This window comes from Alligator sinensis, unplaced genomic scaffold, assembly GCF_000455745.1.
Source record: "Alligator sinensis unplaced genomic scaffold, ASM45574v1 scaffold814_1, whole genome shotgun sequence".
In the NCBI taxonomy this organism is placed as follows: Eukaryota; Metazoa; Chordata; order Crocodylia; family Alligatoridae; genus Alligator; species Alligator sinensis.
This window is the reverse complement of record NW_005842352.1, coordinates 360429-380257: the sequence shown is the minus strand read 5'-3', so window position 1 is coordinate 380257 and position 19829 is coordinate 360429. Positions and strand designations below refer to the sequence as shown.

At 41.1% G+C, this 19829-nt stretch overlaps 1 protein-coding gene across 2 annotated transcripts in view; it reads right to left on the bottom strand.

Annotated features, from left to right (window-relative positions):
* The window catches only part of CEP152 (centrosomal protein 152), a 52480-nt gene that overhangs the window by 18271 nt on the left and 14380 nt on the right, over positions 1-19829 (bottom strand). For both annotated transcript variants that reach the window (XM_006029037.2, XM_006029036.2), the window contains 14 exons: positions 18674-19018; positions 17354-17522; positions 16470-16610; positions 15008-15147; positions 12626-12826; positions 11031-11178; positions 7030-7121; positions 6039-6202; positions 4387-4588; positions 3048-3173; positions 2791-2921; positions 2455-2583; positions 2153-2288; positions 78-269 (listed from right to left, as the gene is read on the bottom strand). In XM_006029037.2, coding sequence (XP_006029099.1) covers positions 78-269; positions 2153-2288; positions 2455-2583; positions 2791-2921; positions 3048-3173; positions 4387-4588; positions 6039-6202; positions 7030-7121; positions 11031-11178; positions 12626-12826; positions 15008-15147; positions 16470-16610; positions 17354-17522; positions 18674-19018 — 2316 coding nt within the window. The remainder of the gene's footprint in view (positions 1-77; positions 270-2152; positions 2289-2454; positions 2584-2790; positions 2922-3047; positions 3174-4386; positions 4589-6038; positions 6203-7029; positions 7122-11030; positions 11179-12625; positions 12827-15007; positions 15148-16469; positions 16611-17353; positions 17523-18673; positions 19019-19829) is intronic.

Genomic DNA, 19829 nt, shown 5'->3' with positions numbered 1-19829 from the left:
TCCCCCCCCCCCCCCCCCCACATCCACTCAAAGTTGATTAATACACTTCTGTATTTCAATTCATGCAAGCCCCACACCTCTTTTTTTTCTTTTTCCCATTGGGCTCTGGCTAATGTAACTTCAGTTTCAACCTGTTGCTTTGTAACAACTTCTCTCTCTTTCAGCCACTGGTTTTTTGCTGCTATAATAGACTTCCTGCATTTTTCTTCTAATTCAGTCCTCAGGCAGTTAAGAGCATCTTCTTTTTCTTCCAACAGCTTTTTCTTGAGCTAGGCAAAATTTAGAACATGCAACTGAACAACTTCATACCACACCACCACTCGGGGCTGATCTTTCAGAGCTTTCCAACTACAGCTCTCAGAAAGCTGCTCCAAAAAGAAGCAATTAAAGGTATGCAAATATATCTGACTAATATTCTAGATCCTGTCCAATGGATCAGCAACATCATGTTAAGAAATTTGGTTCTTGATAAGGAACAGCTGTTTTATAAATGTGACTACTGTACAAAGGGGGTATTGTTCTACTCAATATTGGTGTTAATCGAAGTATTTTGGAGTTGCAACTGTTTTCCATACTTTATTAAGACAAGCTAAACAACACAGGCTCTTCTAAGTTAGTACATATATGGCAAAGCAAAATAAAAATATATCCTATTAAAAACAGTTAACCTTAAATCACCATCATTATACAAGAACAGTGTTTTCAGATTATGTGGAATTTGCATAGCTGAAAATTAGAAAAAATATATATTATTGCCCTATGTGCCAAACAAGTTTGACACATAAGAAACTAATAAAAAAACCCTTATGCTACCACTTCTACACAGCGGGTATTAACTGCACTAGACAGGACTGATGTGGCAAACAGACAGTTTCTGAAATCAGAAGTCTAACCTTCCTATTTGTTGTGGGACAGCTGTGAAGAGAAACCCAATATATTACGAGCACAGTGAGACATACGCTTGTTAAACTCCACTGCCCCCGCCCTACTCCCCGCTGCTGTTAGAAAAGGGCCTCGCTGCTTTCTCCTCATCAGCAGGGAAGCTAAAACTACGGTTTTAAACATGGCACAGTTTTTGCCTCCCCACCAGTCAGCAGCAAACAGCAGGGCCATCTGGGGCCCCTCAGCCAAATCAGCAGTGGGAAGGAAAAAACTGTGCCATATTTAAAACCACAGTTTTCGCCTCCCTGCTGATCTGGAGCAAGCTGCAAAGCAGGGCCCCTCTACCAAGCAGCAGGCGGGGGGGGGAAGCCAGGGAACCTGCAAAATTCAAGGAGCCACAGTGCACCCCACTTCTGCTGTGAATTCAGTAGGACCCTAGGAATAACCTTAACAGTAAAAATGCATGCCATCAGTCACTGATTTTGGCAGGTCCAAAATCTGGTCTATTATTTTTAAATGAAAGCTCTCAACAACATAACACTTAAGGCTTGTCAGGTTTCCAACCTAAATGAACATTTGGGAAGAGGCAATTACTTAAACCAAGTTTTCAGATGCATGATCTACTTAAATCATGTGACCTACAGAATATTTCTAGGTGGTCCAGATTTTAACTTGTATTTCAAAATGAGGGCAGGCTTCACAGTTGTCAAGCAAACTTCTCATACGTGAGCACAGTATATGTCTAAGCAGAGTGGTCTACATGCCTAAGTCTACAGACAATTTCAAAAGCAATGATCTCCACTATATCCCATTACTTCTGCTAGATTATCAACTTAGAAGTCAAACAACAGCAATCAAGAATCAGCATTAAATCAGGGTAAGAAATGCAGAACAGAAGAGAAAGACAGACTGATGAAAGAAAAAATTAAAGGGCAAGAATAGCAGTACCTCTGAAAAGCAGCAAATTTCCCCCACCTAATTTAGAGCATGACAGTACACTAGGAGTAAACAGATAGGTAGTGTAGACTCTAGCCTTTAGGTAGTAACTATGGTTTCTCTCTAGAGCAGCTCGCAATTAGCATGAGCTGCAGGCCAACTTTGGGATTTATACTCTGGCCTACAGACAAGTATATCCACTTAGTGAATCTGACATCCCTGCTGTTAACATATCAGTCAAATTAAAAGTAATTCAATAATACTTTTTTTTCCAACTAGTTTAGATGCACAGCACTCTGAAAAAGTGCACTTTCACAGACACTTTCACTTATACCTTCTCTTCCTTGGATTGTTGTTCTTGCTCAAGTTTTCTCCTCAGAGTAGTTTCCAGGGTGTCTTTCTCTCCACAGACTGCTATGTAACATTCTTTCACTGCAATTATCTCCTTGTTCAATGCTTCTATGTTAGCCCTTCAAGATAGAAGTTACTCATTTTTAGTTGCTATTCTTTCAACTCATAGGAGCACAGTCAGTTCAAATACTTTGCTTTTTGAAGTTATAAAAACCTTGACTGAGGAGGTAAGCTTAACGGTAGACCCTCAGATTTGAAAGAATGAAAAAACTAGTGGCGTCTTACTTTAACTGAGAAATGGTCTCTTCATACGCCTGAATAAGTTGTTCTTTCTCTGCAGCATGCCTCTCCAGAAGGTCTTTCCAAAGCTGGGCTTTTGCATCTTCATGATGTTGCTGATAGGTTCTTTCACACCTAGGACAGGTGGTAAAGATATGGGAAAGCAGGGGTGGCGGGGGGAAGGAAGTAGTACACAAGTGACTCCTGGCACCTTGTTTCTGGCAAGGAAAACAAGAGTAAACATTCCCCTCCCAACCCAAAGGGGATACAAAAAGTTCTGGTATAGTTTCAATATCAAAAACCAGAAGGAGGTGTTAAAATACATACAAATGAAACACTTACCTGTCAATGGCTTCCTGCTTATCCTGATCAAAGTCCTGAATCATTTGTCTCATTTGACTACATAAATCTTGGTTTGCACTTTTCAGTTTTTCCTCATTTGCTTTAAGATTCTGAATTGATGAACTATGATTCTATGCAAATGAAAGAATCAGATCACGAAACAATTTTAACCACTGCTAATTTTAACCAATTTGAATTTCACGTTCTGGAACAGTAACTGGTCAGCTTCATCTTGGGAACTGCAAGTTTAAACTGACCTCAATTTCTTGATGCAAAGCTTCATTCGTTTCCCGCAGTCTCCGAATTTCTTCCTTAAGATTATCAGAAGCAGAAGGATTGGACCATAAGATATCAGTATGATTTTCTACATTATTCACTTTAGTCTGTAAAGAAAAAAAGTCAGGATAAGTGATCAGGCATATATGGACTTATACCTGCATTAGAAATTAAAGTGGGATGCTTTCAAATCTTAGGCAAATAGTTGTTCTTAAACCAAAATGGTAGAAGGCAATGATATGGACTGAATACTTGTAAATTATGATTTTTCTAAAGGCCTTCAGGTTTCACTTAAAAAGTATATGGCTCAATATCCTGGACCTAAATTGAAAACGCATCACCTAGTGGAGACAGCAGGCCTTTCTAGTGGGATCTTGCAAAACCCACCTCTCTCCAGGTCACAATTTTCCAGAGGCGTTATAAAGAGAGAAATTGTCACGTTTGCCCAATTTATAAAAAGCATGCTTTGAAGAACAGCATTCAATATGGAGGGGGCAGGGGACAGAAGTAATATAGGAGAATGAGAAAAGATCAAGTTACAATTAATACTAAATAAAGTCCAGGGAACTGCTAGATGACCTTTAACAGATGCTTGCTGATATCAAATTTGAGTGAATTGTGTGTACACACATTACATTAAACCTATGATCTTACATCACATTAAACCTATGATCTCTCAAGGAAAGTGCTGCTTTTTAGCACAAAGATTTGCTTTTACCCAAAACAAAGAGAGAGCATAACCAATTTACTAAAGTATACTAGCCTGTACTAGAATCTTAATAAGAATAAAACATGCCAAAGTTCTGATACATCTTTCACCTATTTCTCCCACACAAATTATAGAATAGGTAGCAGCGGAACACAATACTTTCCTTGAAGTTAATAGATTCATTTGCTTCTGGGGATTAAACATTAGAAGAAATTACTTATATTCTCATCGGGGGGGGGGAGAAGGGGAGGAGATGGCTTACAGCAGTGGTCACCAACCAGTTGATCACAATCAACTGGTCCATCATGGAGCCTCTGACAGTCGATCTCAGCCTGTCAGAGGTGCCACGATCAGGAGCAGCAGGACACAGTGGCCAAGCTGAGCCACGCCCCCTACTGCCGGGGCCGGGGTGGGTGTGTGGGGTCAGAGCCCAGGCAGTTTGTCTGGGAGGCAGTAGCGATCCTGGGGTGTCAAAAAGTGATCTTCACCATAAAAAGGTTGGAGACCACTGGCTTATAGGTTTGGTTTTAGTTAAAATCCAGTGAAGTTTTGCAAAGTTTTGTGAAATCTTAATAAATTAAAAGTATAATGATGATTTCAAATGAACAAACCTCAGACTCTCTTGCTATTTTTTCTGCTTTCAGCAACTGCTGGAATTTATCTGTTGTTCGCTGACAGTCTTTAAGATCATTTTGTAACTGAGAAATTTGATTTCTCTTCATTTTGTTACTGTTCAATAAACGTTCTAGTTCAGCTTTCAATTCTATGATGAGATCATCTTTAGAAAGTTCCTTATCTCTATTCTGTATTGCCCTGTGGAGAAAACATGATCAGTCCCTGTTTAACACTGGTAAAATAAAAATGGCAGGTTTCACATCTATTTCAGGTTTCATGCTACAGTTAACAAAGTTACATTGCTTAAAAAGTATAAGAAGCTTACTCTAAACATGTAAAGAATGCTAAAAACTACATTTTCCATGCAACATGACAACAAAGCCAAGTTAAATTCTACATTCAATACAACTGCTATAAAGGTCAGGCAGCTTAGGAACTATGAAACTGATTAGAAATCAAGTAGCCGAGATTCTAGGTTTAAAAAGTTACTTCCTAGAACTCCTTCACCTAGACATAATTTGTGCTATTTTGAAATAACTATCAATTTGCTGGTTCCAAACAGTTTTAAGTAGAGAAAGAAGCAAAGCCACAAATATTGAAATTAATCCATGTATATTTCTACAGGCTCTTCATGAAGACCAAGAGTTCCAACCGGCAAAGGAATGGATGCCTATTATTTGCAGTAATATATAATGCTCCAGGTGGAGATCCATCACCCAGATATATTTCTGACCTTTATCCATACTTTACAAGCTGATTTCTGCCTGTAAAAGTAGGTGGCTGAATAGGCAGAAGGCAGCTGGGAGCAGGACCTGCAGCCCCAAGCACTGGGGCAGGAGCTGCCTAGTCCCAACCCCCTGAAGCGGCGCAGCAGGGGCAAAAGGAGAAGCCACTAGAGGCAAAGAGAGCCTACTAGTACCTGGGCAGCTGCAGCCGCACCAGGAGCAGTCCCTCCAGAAAGCTGTGCGCACTGGCCGGGCCAGAGCCTGCAGACATAGGCTGAAGCACAGTCTGGGCTAGTTCAGGCAGGAGTAGGTCAGGCTTGGCCCAATGTGGAGCACTGTGGGGGCAGCCTGCACCTGCACTGCCCAGGTGAGCTCTGCTTGAATGTGCCCCCTGCCACTCACCCCATGATCTAGTGCGCAGGCAGCACACCGCACAATAGACAAAAGTAAGATTTTAATTTTGAGCTATTACATAATCGCCTCTATATGCCATGCAAAAAAAGGGAAAAATATTTTTTAAATAAACTTAAAAACATGTTATAGCAGATGTTTGATTTTTAGTATACAATTAGGTTTTTTTAATTTATAATTTTTTAAAATTATATCTTCTAAAAGACTGTTTGTGTGCAGCCTTTGACAGCACACCAAAACTTGTTAAGTGGCCCTCCAGCCTAAAGAATTGCCCACCCCTGCCTTATCTAATTCAGCAGTATTCAGACGTCGGATTTAAGATACTGGTTCAGACCACTGGTCCTACCCTGCCTCCAGTAGCCAAAACCCGATGCCTTGAAAGAAGAAAAAGTCTACTATGTATATTAGAACAATTGGCATAATACGTATTATTTTAAACATTATACATTTTCCTCCTAGACCATCTGAAATAGATGGTTTTTTTCCTTCTCAGAATTATATTTACCCCATACCTGTGAAATCTTGATTTTTTCCAATTGACTTTTTTAATACCCAAGTCCACATAGGACTCATTCATATCTACACGTGGTTCACCACATGTGTCATTCAAAAATACTCCAAGTTTAGCAGCAGATTCATACAAAACTATTTCTTCTTTTAGTTCTGTTAGCTCTTCCTTAAAACAAACACACATACACAAAAGAACATTATAATGCATATTGTATTATATTATATAAAACAGATATTATACATAATAGGCCCAACAAGAATTGTTTGAGTCAGGTTACTAATACTAAAACAAGCTTATGAAACCAAGTTCTCTATACACTGGACCTGGATATTTGGAGGACTTCACTTCTTCTAAAGCATGTGATTTGGTTGGTTAGAACCATTTTAGCTTACTGAGCCTGTCACAAGTTATAATTGAAACCGGATAATCTTCCTCACACTCTGTGTCTAGTATATTAGAGTGTTCTTAGTATTAGAGCTTCCCCCCGCAAAGGCTAGCTAACTTCCATCTGATTTTCCCTTACTCAATTACCATGATAGGCATTTCATGGTAGGGGGGATACGTATTCTCTATATTATCAGTCATAGCAACTAGAGGATTTAGGGTCTCAAAAAAAGTACACAAATGTATACTTCTAGCTATATACGGCCAAGAACTCCTTACCATTACATCATGGTGGCAATACCAACTCATCAAAATAGGATTCAGGACTATAGTTCTATATATCCAATTAAATTAATAGATTCCCACTCTACCCACACCTCAGAATATAGGACTGAATTTTAAATATTTTTTCCATCAGATAAAAGACAATAATATTTTCCCCACTGTAACGCACATATCCCAGAACTCTCTCCTTTCAGTAAAGGACTAAAACAGGACATTCCATTTCCATAAAATGTTTTAACTTAAGAGGGTTCCTCCCCAACATGTTCATCTGTTTAAAAATCAAAAACAACAATGGCAATACATTTTTAATAAAATAAGCTAACCTGCAAAGCCTTGTTCATGTTCTTGCTCATCAGCTGGGCAGATTGAGCTTGCTGTAGCTGGAACCGTAACTGACTGGTCTCCTGTACGGAGCCTACAGAAACACAGGAGTTTACACAGCCATCTGAACATCCATTGTGAAGAGTTATGCTGACTTCAGCAGTTACTCTTACTCCATTTACTATGAGCCTGAACACCACTATTTTAAGACATAAGTTGCAAATGTGAAAGAGGGTGTTTTTGGCTACAGTTCTTAGATTTAAATACAGCAACTTATTCAGGACTCAGGGGCTGTCATGGCTTCATTTCAGATATATTTTCTTTAATTGGTAGACTTAAAGTTATATGGAAGAAGATGCATCAAAAATTTACTTTTCATATAGAAGCAAAAAGGAAATTGTGTAATTATGCCAGGAAACCATCAGGAACACTGCTGCCTTGGAAAAACAGATACATTTTTTTAAAAGAAAGAGTCTAATTATATTTAGTTGCTAGTACTACCCAAGGGCATTTGACAATCATTTTGTGATCTGCAATATCCAGTAGTGTTGTTATGTGGTCAAGTACATTCTATCTGATATTATCTATCATGCTAATAATTACTTGTTTTCTTATACAAAAACCACCTCCTACTCCGACTTAATCCAGGCTTTTTCCAGCCTCTTTGCATTTGAGACTTCTCTCTACTCAGAGATGTGGGGCAGAAAAGTTTCCCAAATGGAAAATTATTCAGAAATGTTTCCAGTGTTTTATTTTTCTGTTGGAAATTCTCCATTTCTAAAAATTCATTGTTTCATAAAATACATCAGTCACAACGAATGGATGCCAATGCAATGTTAGGCAAGCTTGGCAGTTTCAAAGTTGTAATAAATGTTTTTCAGGTGATTATCCCTGCGATGTGACTGAGAAAGTACATATATGTTTATTGATTTGTAAACAGGAGGGTAAATATACTCACATAATAATCCAAACCAAAAATCAAGTTATGAATTCACCTAATGGGTAGGGCTATGCGAAGCTTCGGGTGCGGATTTGATTCAGAGGAGATTCAGCGGCTGAATCCCCAAATCCAAATCAAATTGGGAGACCAATAAAAAGGTCCAAATCGAGTCGAGCTTTCCAAATGGATTCAGAAAAGATTCGGAGAGCTTCAGGCAGTCCCCACTCACCACTGCAGGAAGCTGCACCCAGACTCCATGCCAGTAAGCAGGGGGCGAGGGGGACTGGAGCCAAGACACTGGGGTCAGGCGGGGCAGCCACTGGCAGGGCTGGGAAAGCAGGAGGAGGATGAGGGCTTGTCGCAGGGCATCCTTGAAGCACTGGGCAGTAGGGATCGCTCCCCTGCCTGGCAGGAGCCAGCAAGCGCAGGATTTTTTTTTTTTTTTTTTAAAAAGCTGGAATGCTGGGGCCGGGCAAGGCAGCCATTGATGGGGCTGGGAGAGCGGGCGGGGACTGGGGCTTGTTCGATTCAGCCAAATCAACTCAGGACAGTGATTCAAATCACTGAATCGAATCGCTGACCCTCAAATCCGAATCTGAAGTGAATACTAGCTGCTTCGTACCAATTGGCTCTGCAGATCAAATCAAAACCAAAGCTAAAATTCTTACTTCATCTCAGACTGCAAGTGAAAGCAAAACCAAAATTAAACTGATTAATTTTTGTTTTGCTTTCAGTTCAAATGCATAGAGCAGTGTCTCATTTCTTTTCTTGAGTTGGGAAAGTTGGAAGTGTTTGCATAAGATCTGTTAGGTTTTTTTAGTGCTTTTGGTTTGAAGTAGTCATAATAATGCCTAATTAGAACAAAACTAGAGTGTGGCATCATTATAGTGAAGTTCAAGCCACTGAAGGAAGGAAGAAAGTTGGGAATGGGGGATGCTGGATAACAAAATATGCTGGTTAATTGAGCAGCCCCAGCTGCCGCTTCTCCCGCCGCATCCCTCCGCCCCTCCTGCAGACCCCGTGGGACAGGGAGGTATGCCCCGCACAGCCTGTTATGCCCCTGGGCCGTGGGGGCTCAGCAGCGCAGATTGCTTTGCCCCAGGCCGTAGGAGCTTGGAGAAACTGGAAGTGCCACAGTGGGCACTTCTGGTTTCACTTTCCCCTGCAAGTCGGCATGCCAGTTAACAGAGCATGCCGGCTTGTAAGGTGCCGGTTACCAGAGAGTTTACTACAACCAAGTGGTGTAACAACATCATCTGAGAAAGGTCTACTTCAGGAATCCTATGTAAATAAACAAGTTAATATGTTAAACAACACACAGTATAGACTAGCATCTATATTGTTTTAAAACGTTATAATTTTTAAAGTTGTTAATGCAACTCTGAAATATTATTTATTTAAATTATTTGTATCCCGCTTTTCTGCTTGCACTAAGCCCCCTAAGTAGTTTAGGCTTAACAATAATCATTTTTATTATGTGACAAGTAAATAGTTAACTATTTCAACCCAGCAGAGCAAGCTTAGTCCTCTGGCCAATGGCAGAGGCCAGACTATACTTCCCTTTGGCTCTGCAGTCCCAGGGCAACTGAGCAGCAAGTTGAGCAGCAGAGTGTTCTCTCTGGCGGGGAATGGGGAAGCAAGCTCCCTGCTGCTTCTCCTTCTGATGGATGAGGCCAGACTAGAATAAGCTAAAATAAAAATCTTTTCCCCCTTTTGTTGCAGGAACTTGGTAGCTCAAAGTGAAATAGCAGATTTGCAAAAAATGGAAAATGAAAATGTTGAGCTGCCAGGTCTGGGGGAAAAGCAGCAGGATCCTCACTTTCAAGTTCACTGTCACCAGATATGCAATCCACCTTGAGTAGCTGTTCAAGACAGCCAAGCTTTTTATCAAGCTTTGTGGACAAAATGTCAGAAGATCAAGAAAAAGCAGATGAGAAATTAGCTCAAGCTATATTTGCAAGTGGTATACCTCTTTCCATAACTCAAAATCAGTACTGGAAGGAACATTACAAACTAATTCGCCCATCATATGAGTTACCATCACGTTACTGCTTATCACATTCTCTCTTAGATAGAGAGTATGACAGAGTCCAAACAATGGTTATTCAAAGGATATTGCTGTTTTAGTGATTTGGCCATAGGCTATAATGGGGAAATCACTAAAATGCCTATAAAAAACATTGTCATTTCTTGCCTAATTTGGATGAACACTGCAGGGCTGGTAGCCCCTTCTGAGGGCATGAAGCCTGCCAAGTTTCAAAGAGATAGGTGCAGGGGTTTCTGTTAAACTGCACCTCAAACTGTTCAAAGCAAAACTTGTATCCCTTGCCGGCAGCATGCTGGCTGTGCCAGACTCTTCCCAGGGGATGCCGGCCCCCAGAACTACATGCGGGATGATAGCAGGCTGCCGCTGCCGACTGGGGCCAGTGTCAGCACTGGTTTCTTTCCAGCACTTGGCATGGGATGCACCAAGCAGACTTGAGTGCTGACGCTGGCCCCAGCCAGCAGCGGCAGCCTGCTGTTATCCCGCATGCAGATCCGGAGGTCCGTGTCCTCCGGGAGTGCTGCGGGGCTGTGCCAGACTCCTCTTAGGAGGGTGTAGGCCCCTGGATCTGCACAGAATGACAGCAGACTGCCGTCCCTCCCCCAGAGCACTGGGGTTGGAAGAGACCTCAGGGACAGATCGCAGACACTGGCCAGCTACAGATGTCAATATCAGAGCAGTCCTTCCCCCTCCTCTTCTTAGTTTCTGTTTCCCTGCAAGTCTGACTCCAAAATTCCGAAGTTTTCCAAAAAGTTTTTTATGATTTCGTTTTGTTTTGGAGATGTTTCGGAGCCTTCTGTTTAGTTTCAGATTTGGTGTTTTGGGCACCGAAACACCTCCAAAATGAAACAGCTGCCAAAGTTTTGCACAGCCCTGTTGGTCAACACATTTGTCACAAATAATCTAGTATGTTCATTTTTTGCATTGCACCCATTTCACCATGAAAACAAATAGTTTCATTCTTCTGGAAAGTGCAAGAGTTTTTACAGCAGCAGGTAAGTTGCATATACAAGACTGACCTGTTTGCAGTAAGTTTGCACACTGCTTTTGGCTTTCCTCGAGGCTTCTTGTCAACCGGTTGATTATTTCTGTTTTTTCGCATTTGATTTGTTCTAGTGTTTTTTCGAGTTGTTTCACATGCTCCCCTAGCTGACAACAAAGCTCTTTCTAAAAAGAGAGATTTTTTTTCAAGTTACAAACCCATCTTTTCAAAGACAGCTGTTCAATCATCCAGTATAACTTGGTAGCATCACACTTTCCTAAGTTTATTATGGGAAAAGCGTGCATTTTAAATACATACTGGTGAAAGGCATCATTTGATTCAGTAAGCCTGAAACATCAACCCCAACTGAAAAGCTCTTTCACAGTATGTACGTACAGGTATATCTTACCAGAAAAGAAAGCATTTTTACATGTGGGTGGCAGGTATGATGCAAGTCTTAGTGCAGACAAGGCACTGAAGGACTTAACAGCATGTAGCAGCTAAAATGTTCCCTCTGATGGAGAGTACCACCTTCCCCCTGCCTGCTACTCATGAGGTGAAAGGTGCAGTGCCTCAGGTCTGCCATAAATTTTTGTATCTTGGCCATACAGTTTTCTCCCCCACCTATTTTCAGTGAAGGCAAAGCCAGAGCAATGAGAACGCTTGCAACTAAGTTAGAGCGATCTTGTTCATAATCATTAACCAGCTAGTGCTCCAAATACCTTAGTGAAATGCCTCTTTTTTGTAAGAATGCTTTTTTTTTTTTTAAAAAGTTTACAGATAAGAAACACTTCAAGAAATTAAACAAGGAAAATTACTGGCTCTCAATTTGTGGAGTGGTTAGACCACAGTTTACTTTGAAAATTCCTGGATGGCATGTAACTAAGACAATGCCTTAGGAGTGCTGTATAAAACACAATGGACTACAACATGAAGCTAGCAAATGTTATATCAATTGGAATAAATCACAGAAATCTAGTTACTTGAAAGACTTATTAACTCCATCTATAAACTTACCAGTGGGAACCAGAGGGGATTGGGTGAGACCCTGTTCCCCCGAGCACCTCCTGAAGTAACAAGGAACAATGACCAAAAGTTGATTGAGAGTAGATTCAGGCTAGGCACCAGGAGGCACTACTTTATAGTCAGGGCGGCCAGGATCTGGAACCAGCTTTCAAGGGAAGTGGTGCTAGCTTCTACCTTAGGGGTCTTTAAAAGGAGGCTTGATAACTACCTAGCTGGGGTCATTTGAGCTTAACCTTAGTATGGGTCATAAAAGCCCCGTATTCATTCCTGCCCAGGGCAGGGGATCGGACTAGATGATCTGATCAGGTCCCCTCTCACCATACTTCTATGAACGTATTGTTGCAAGAAGTGTGCGCACATAGTGTGGTGTTCCAGCTACATCATACTAGAGTATTCCCAAAGCCACTCGTTTGGGAGGTTTATCACCATGCAGTGTTTGTTTTACATGGGATGTGTGTGAGTGCTTCCCTTTCTATGGTGTCAACAACTGGAAGACAAAATTGGGATTCAAGGCAATTTTAGGAAGGACTGGATATAGAAGACAGTGGATCTAGTACAGATTTCTGTATTGGTAAAATATTCAGTGTCCTAAAAATCCATCCTAACCTGCTCTCGTAGCGTAGAATTTGTAGTGTCAAGTTGCTGTTCCAAGGATAATACTTGCTCTTCGTACTTCTGCTTGAGTGCTGCTACAATGGTCTCGTGTTGCTCTCTGGCTCGCTGAAGAGAGTCTGAATGCTGAAGTTCTAACAGCTGCTGCTGCATGCTTTCCATGGCTACTTCTGCCACTTTGGATTGCTTGAGTATCTGTAGAAACCCATTACACAGTACTTGAACACAGCTTCAAAATACCAAGTACATTAAAAAACTATAAAAGTGACTTTGGTTAAGAAGAAGCCAAAATTAACATGCATTTTAAAACAATTACTCCCCTGTTAACTATGTGGGACCTGGTATTCTAACAAAACACAATCTACAGAAACTCTGCATTATGGAAACAAAGAAATCAATGCTACAACCTAAGTGCCATTTAGTTAGGAGGAAATAGTAATCAAGGTCCCAGGACACCAACCTCCGCCAGCAGAACTCCTATGGAGCCTGGACATATCTTTAAAGTATCTTCCACCCGTAGAACCTCTAAGGGAAGCTACAAACATTGACTACTGCCTTGTTCCCAAATACTTCATAAGATCCATCTCTTTTTGAGAGTCTGCCCGTTTCCTCTTCCTCCCCAACCAACCAAGGTGGGCAAGAGTCTGCACCCAAGAGAGCAATTACAAGAACCCACAGTCAAAGTAAAAATAAGAGACTGGTCTCAAGTCAGTTCTAAATGCATCCTCTTCCAAAAAAGATTAACTTTGCTGAAAGTTCTACTTGCATTTCTACACCTAAAGAGCTGCTGCAAACTGCATTTGCAAATTGGAAGCATACATTGTACTTAAAAGAACAAAAATCACAGAATCCTTCCTTAGCAAAATGGAGTTAGGAATTTTATGAAGAAATCTAAAAATCCTACAAAATCATGCATGTTTATTCTGTTATTTCAGAAGTGACCAAAGCATGTTTCCAGACAGGCAAGATGTAATTCTGTCCCCACACACCTTAAATCAACCACCGCTCTTTTGCAAAACAAGCTCCCACTGACTTAAGTCAAGTGATGGCATCCAAGTCACAATCACTCTGCTCCTTGCATCAAGCAGAGCAGCACAAATAGATGACTATGCATTTCATAAGGCCACACCAGTGGAGCCAGGCAGGAGGTGCTCAAAACCCTGTCACAAGACACACCTTGCAAGGTGACATTGTGAATTATGCTGTGCCAACAAGGGGACGTGACATGGAAATGCTGTGCCTTGTTTTTTTCCTAGATGCAACAAGGCAGGGGAATTGCACATATCCATGAAAGCAATCCAAGGCACTGTTCTGGGACTTAACAGCACCAGCATTCTGGGTGCTGAAGTTACAAGTTACCCTATTTCCATCTCTTTACCAGGCTCAGCACTGATAGCTATGCATTAGGTTTGCACAAATCTAGCCACTGGATTAGTAACTACTTAAAAAAAAAAAAGATCCCTGGACTTCCTAAAGCCTTCCATTTGCCACTTTTGCCCGTGACAAGTAGCCAACTTCACAAGCTCTGTTTATGCTGCATCAGGTAGCAGATGTCACATGCTTCTTAACACTGTTAAAAACAGACACCACTCTTCAACAAGGTTTCTTTAATGTCCAAAATCACAGCAACTTCCATCCTACCTCAAAAGGGAGGATGGAAGAAAAGCTGAAGGATGTGCATGTTTGCCAGACAGCACAAACATTCAGAATTTCCAATATATTTATCTACAGGAAAAGTGAAAACAACCTGTTTTGAGTCGGAGACAGAGCTATAACAGTGAAAACCTTATAAAATATCCAAAGGCATGCCAAAGACAAACAGAAAAAAACCCCAACAACAAACAAAATGCCCAAGAAAGTCCATATAAGAGAAGCTATTGACAGCTTTCAAAGGACTGCAGTATTTTTCTTCCATTAGCTGACAGCAGTCAGACCTCTGAAGTGACTCATTTTAGCCCCCACAAAATGATCCTAGAATAAAATGTTAAAAGGTTTTGCTATTACAGAAAATGTGTGTTCTCTCATGCTACATGCTCAAGATGCACCAGTTAAAGATACTTAAAAAAATACAAAAACAAGAGTTTATCAAATAGGATTTCTGATATTCAAAGTCATAGATATGTCACCATAAGACCCAACCAACTTAAGCATGCATGGCTATTGTAATCATAATCAACAGTCCCCATGTTTTAATGGGTTTGATCACATGAGCTATTTTTCACTAAACATACCAATTCTTTTGTTGCACGCTCTAATCCTGACATTTTGACACCTAACAACAGTAAATTAGTCCTGATTACACTTAACATTTACTTTCCAACAAGTACATCTAGCAGAAATTTCCCACAGTTACCGATATTAAGATAATTACAGTACCTTCTCCTCATTGGCAGCAAGAGCCTGAATTTGGGCTTCCAGTGATTTTACTTGACCTTCAAGATGTACCTCCCGTTCTTTTCCCTCTTGATACAATTTTTGCGACTCCTGGAGACTGAGGGCCAAGCCATCCTTTTCATCTTATAAAAGAGAAATAATTGAAAAGCAGTGTGAGCTGCAAGCACACCTTTTGGGGGCCATTTTCATTTGGCACTCCATTCACTAATGCCTTAGGCACCTCTCTCTTCCCCCACCCACTCCACCTCCTCCTCCCAGCAACAGCCAGAAGGACACCAGCCCATTTATGCTTTGAGTAAAAGAAAAACGCATTCTGACAGCACCAGGAGCCAGGACCTGGTGGGATCTTCTTCCCTGTCGCACACAATGGGGCAAACTAAACTAGGCATCCTAGAAGGTTAACAGGTTTGCCCAGAACAGCCAGGGATGGTAGAGATTGAAATCTGGCCACTATTTCCTGTCTGCCAATTGTTTTTTTGTCCTGATCTAGGCATCTTCTCTCCTCCCCCACCGTCATGCTCTCCCTCCAAATTTCTGTTCTTTCTTTCCTCTCCTCATTCATGTCCCTTCTTTTCTTGCTCTTATTCCTGTTCTCACTTCTGTCTCCCCAAAAATAAATTAAGATGACCACAAAATATCTCCATTATCGATCTGATAACTTCGGTGTCTCCTCTTAACTTTGCTTTACTTAAATTTTTTGTACTTTTAGGCTTGGCCTTTGGGGATGGTTCTTCATCTTCCTAAGAGTTTCTACAGTGCTGCTCCAAATCCTGAGTTCCTTATGGCATTAGTACAACAGGACTACATTTTCTCCAGAACGTTCAGATTACATATGGCTGAATCCACTCCAACACAATAAATGAAAATAAAGTAAATAAATAGCTATTAATTTAGGCCCCACTTCAGGAAATAACTTGGAGAAAAGTACTACCCAGAAGCAATTTCTGAATCTGGGCCTTCATATGACAGGCATGTCCAAGCAGTTCAGAGATATTGTCAACTGCTCATGAGGAAAGAACCAGCCTCTAGAACCAAAATATGTAGTTAACAGATCTAGAGGAAGTAATTGGCTTATCTTCAGATAAAAGCAAAACAGAGTGACAACAGCTAAGCAGGTAGGAACATACTACCCACTTACTTCTCTTTAAGGTTGGTGGCAAAATAGAGGCTATGTCAGTAAATAGATTTGGAATGGGATTAGTATTACAGTAGAATAATTGAATCCGTGATCATTAAGATTAGACACTGACCAATGTGTCTCCAACATGAAGAAGTAGAGCAGTATTTTATTACAATCAAATTCAGTGTTTTATTGCAACTGAATTTGCTAGTCTAGCTCAATCTCCATGTATGTTGGAACATGTTATAAAAGAATGAAGGAACATATAATAATTCATTAATTTCTAGAACTGAGATAATCTAAAGGTCTATGTAAACTTCATACCTTTGACCATTGCAAGTTGATGATTCAGATACCTTATCTGCTGGGTGCTCTTTTCCAGCTTTTCATTAAGTTCTTCCAGTTGCCTTCCTTTTGCTTTATTAAGAACCTGAAGCTGAAGAATCTGCATATTGTCTGAAGAATCTGTCAAGATGAAGGCATGACTTTCAGACAAGTCAGTTACTGCAACATACATGAAATATTTATAGTACAAAAGACCTTTGGAACAGAAAGCAATTGCCTTCTCTTCAGTGTCACATCCATTGCTGGCACCCAAAACACAAACCTAAAGTAGATAAGAATTGCACATGTAGCTGGAACTCCACTTGGAGAATCAAAGTAACACAGACTTCAGGGGTAAACAATGGCACAGTGTAAATTCACAGTTCCTTTACACATTCATCAAGGGCTTTAATAGTTCTCCATTACACTTACAGATTTGACATTCATTTACTGGCTGGTCCTATTCAATGCCTAATTTTGCAAGGAGCAGAGTAAACACCGGAAAGTGTACAGCGCTCTCACTTCCAATTCAGTCAATAAGCTTGAGTGACATCAGCAGTACTTGGTTGAGCAACTAGCGAGATATAGATTCTTTATCTGGGCAAAAGTATTTTTGATTATTCAAAACTGAGTATACCAAATCAAAATAAAACTGCAATAGGAAGAAATGAGGACTAACTCAGAGAACTAACCCTCAGTATAAATTTTGAGTGCAATAAAGGTTTACATACATCTAAGCTATTAATGTATTTTTTCTGATTTCCAATTTAATAAAGACTAAGGATAAAATCCTGACTCCACTGAATTCAAATGGGAATTTTGCCACCAACTTCTGTGGTATAAAGATTTCACCATAATTTCAAGCTTTGTTAGTTTACACTTACTCTCATCAGTACCCAAAAATTCCCGTTGTAGTTCTTCAAATGCTTCAGTTCTTCTTGTCGTTCCTTGTTTTACAGGGCCATTTTGTTGAAGGCCATTTTTATATGGCTTATATGTGACTCTGTAAGATTCCACTGGTTGGCCGCTAACAACTTCAGAGGTACCAAATTGCTGTTGTGACGATAGATAAATAAATTAAAACTCCCTTCCCCAACTTCATGACAGAAGTTTTTTTTCTTTTTGATTGACAAGTTTTTATAAGTTTTTGTAGCTCTTAAGGCTCCATATCAGCAAAGCTCTTAAGTGAACAGCACTTTGTCGAATCAGGGCCTTATAATCAAAGTTTACATTAACTGTGAAGCACAGCACATCTACTATTAGTTTGTGCTAGTTAGTTTTTCTATAAATAAAAACAAAGCCATTACATTTATATAAGCAACAGCTCAGATAATTGAGTCTCAGCTGTTTCAATGCGACAGATATGCCTACAAAAGCATCTCATCTTTCCAACTAAAAGTCAGAGGTTAGGTCAGGCAGGAAGTAGGGCAGGTTAACATCTTAGCCTATATGCACATGTGGTATGGACGTTTGGTTCCCCAGGGACAACTAGCAGTGGCACACCTTGTGCCATCGCTAGTTGTCCCTGGGGGAACACCCATGCCACACATGCTATGGCACATGGCAAGTTACCCTGGGGGTGGTAGGGGAGGCTGGGGCCAGCACTGGGCTGACCCCAGCAGCCTTACTCAGGGTCCTCGGGGCCTCCCGGGGTTACAGCAGCAGCAATTCTGCCACACACAGCCTGGCTGTTGGCAGCCGCAGCACAGCTCCAGGCGGCCCAGCTCCGCTTTTAGAGCAGTGAGCATTGCCAATACGTGTGCTGCTCTGCTTTTTTTCTCTGCAGGTTTTTGTAGCCCCTGGATATTCAGGGGTCAAAAAAACCCTCTGCACTGCTCTCTTGCAGTGCAGAAACCAACTGAACATGCAGCATGTGGCACCATAGACATGTCTGCTACACCACATACTGCACAGCTGCGCTAGCCTGGACGCAGCCTTAGAGACCAACTGCTTGGAAGAAGCACGAGTTTTCATAGTCAACGACCTACTTTGTCAGATGCTAAGCAGACGTTAGCATCTAACAAAGTAGGTTGCTGCCTATGAAAACTCATGTCTCTCAACCATTTAGTCTCCAAATGCCATCTTCCCTTGCCTACTGCCTGACATCTAGAAATGCGTTTTCAGTCAAGATTAATTACCAGTCTAGCATCAATGGATGAATCAATGAAGTCTTAGCACAAAAAATATAGCAGTTTTCAAAGTACCTTAGGATGTTCCTTTGGAGCATCAGGAAAATTCAATATTTTGCTTTGCTGGTTATGGCCAGCAAATTCCTGCTTATGGCCATTTGTGTACTGTCTAAAGTTGTCTGGGAGATGGTACACACTGTTCTGTTGGTAGTGACTTGGTGCATTATAACCATCTCTGCCAAGGTATGTGTCATCTGCTTCACTACGGGTGCCAGAGTAACTCCCTTTAATCTCATACGTGCATTTCTCTTCATCCTCATTGTGCAGGTCAGTCCAATTACTGGCATGCATTTCACCATGATTGTTGCCTCGGTCATATAGGAACTGGTCAGGATACAACCTCTCCTCTTGTTCACAGCCCTATGAACAAATTAAAGACTTAATATCCTTCCTAACATGAATTATCATATTTACTTGAATCTAAGATGACCCTGAATTTAAGACACCCTGCGATAATTTTTATATATGGAAAATGTAGAGATTGGTTATAATTTTCCAGGTATAGAATCTAATTATCGGAGATCCGTCTTGATTTTGCCTTCCTACTGCTTACAGCAAAGGAAATAATGGAGGGGGGGTGGGTGGAAGGAGATGGTCCCCTTGCCCTCTTCCCCGACCAACTTTTTCCACCTGCAGCCCCTTCCTCCACCTGACTCTCAGCCCCTGCTCAGGCTCTGTTCCTTCCTCAAGCATGTGGAAATGAATTACATGCGACATGTAAGGGGGCAGAGGATACAGCAGAGGCTAATTTGAAACACAAGGGACCAAAAAACACTGACTTTGAAATAAAAATATCTCCAAAGATTTGCTTATATGCAAGTGACCATGGATGCCTAGAGACTTGGTTTATCCAAAATTGATACATTTTACCTTTTTTGCAAACTACTACAAGTTTCAGCACAGGTAGTCCATAACACACTTTTGAGCAGCACCTTTATACCTACTTGTACACAGTATAAACTATACATATTACTCCTGGGCAGGCAAAGTCCATCCCACAGGCCGGATCCAGCCAGCAGTGGATTTCATTTCCCAGCAGCCCCTGCCTGCATGACTGGGGATGGTCTCCATTGAGACCCCAGCTGCTCTGTGGTAGCACAAAGCTGGGGTTTCCATGGAGACTGGACCCAGCCATCCTGGCAGGGCACATGGCCGGGCAGTGGGCGGCCCC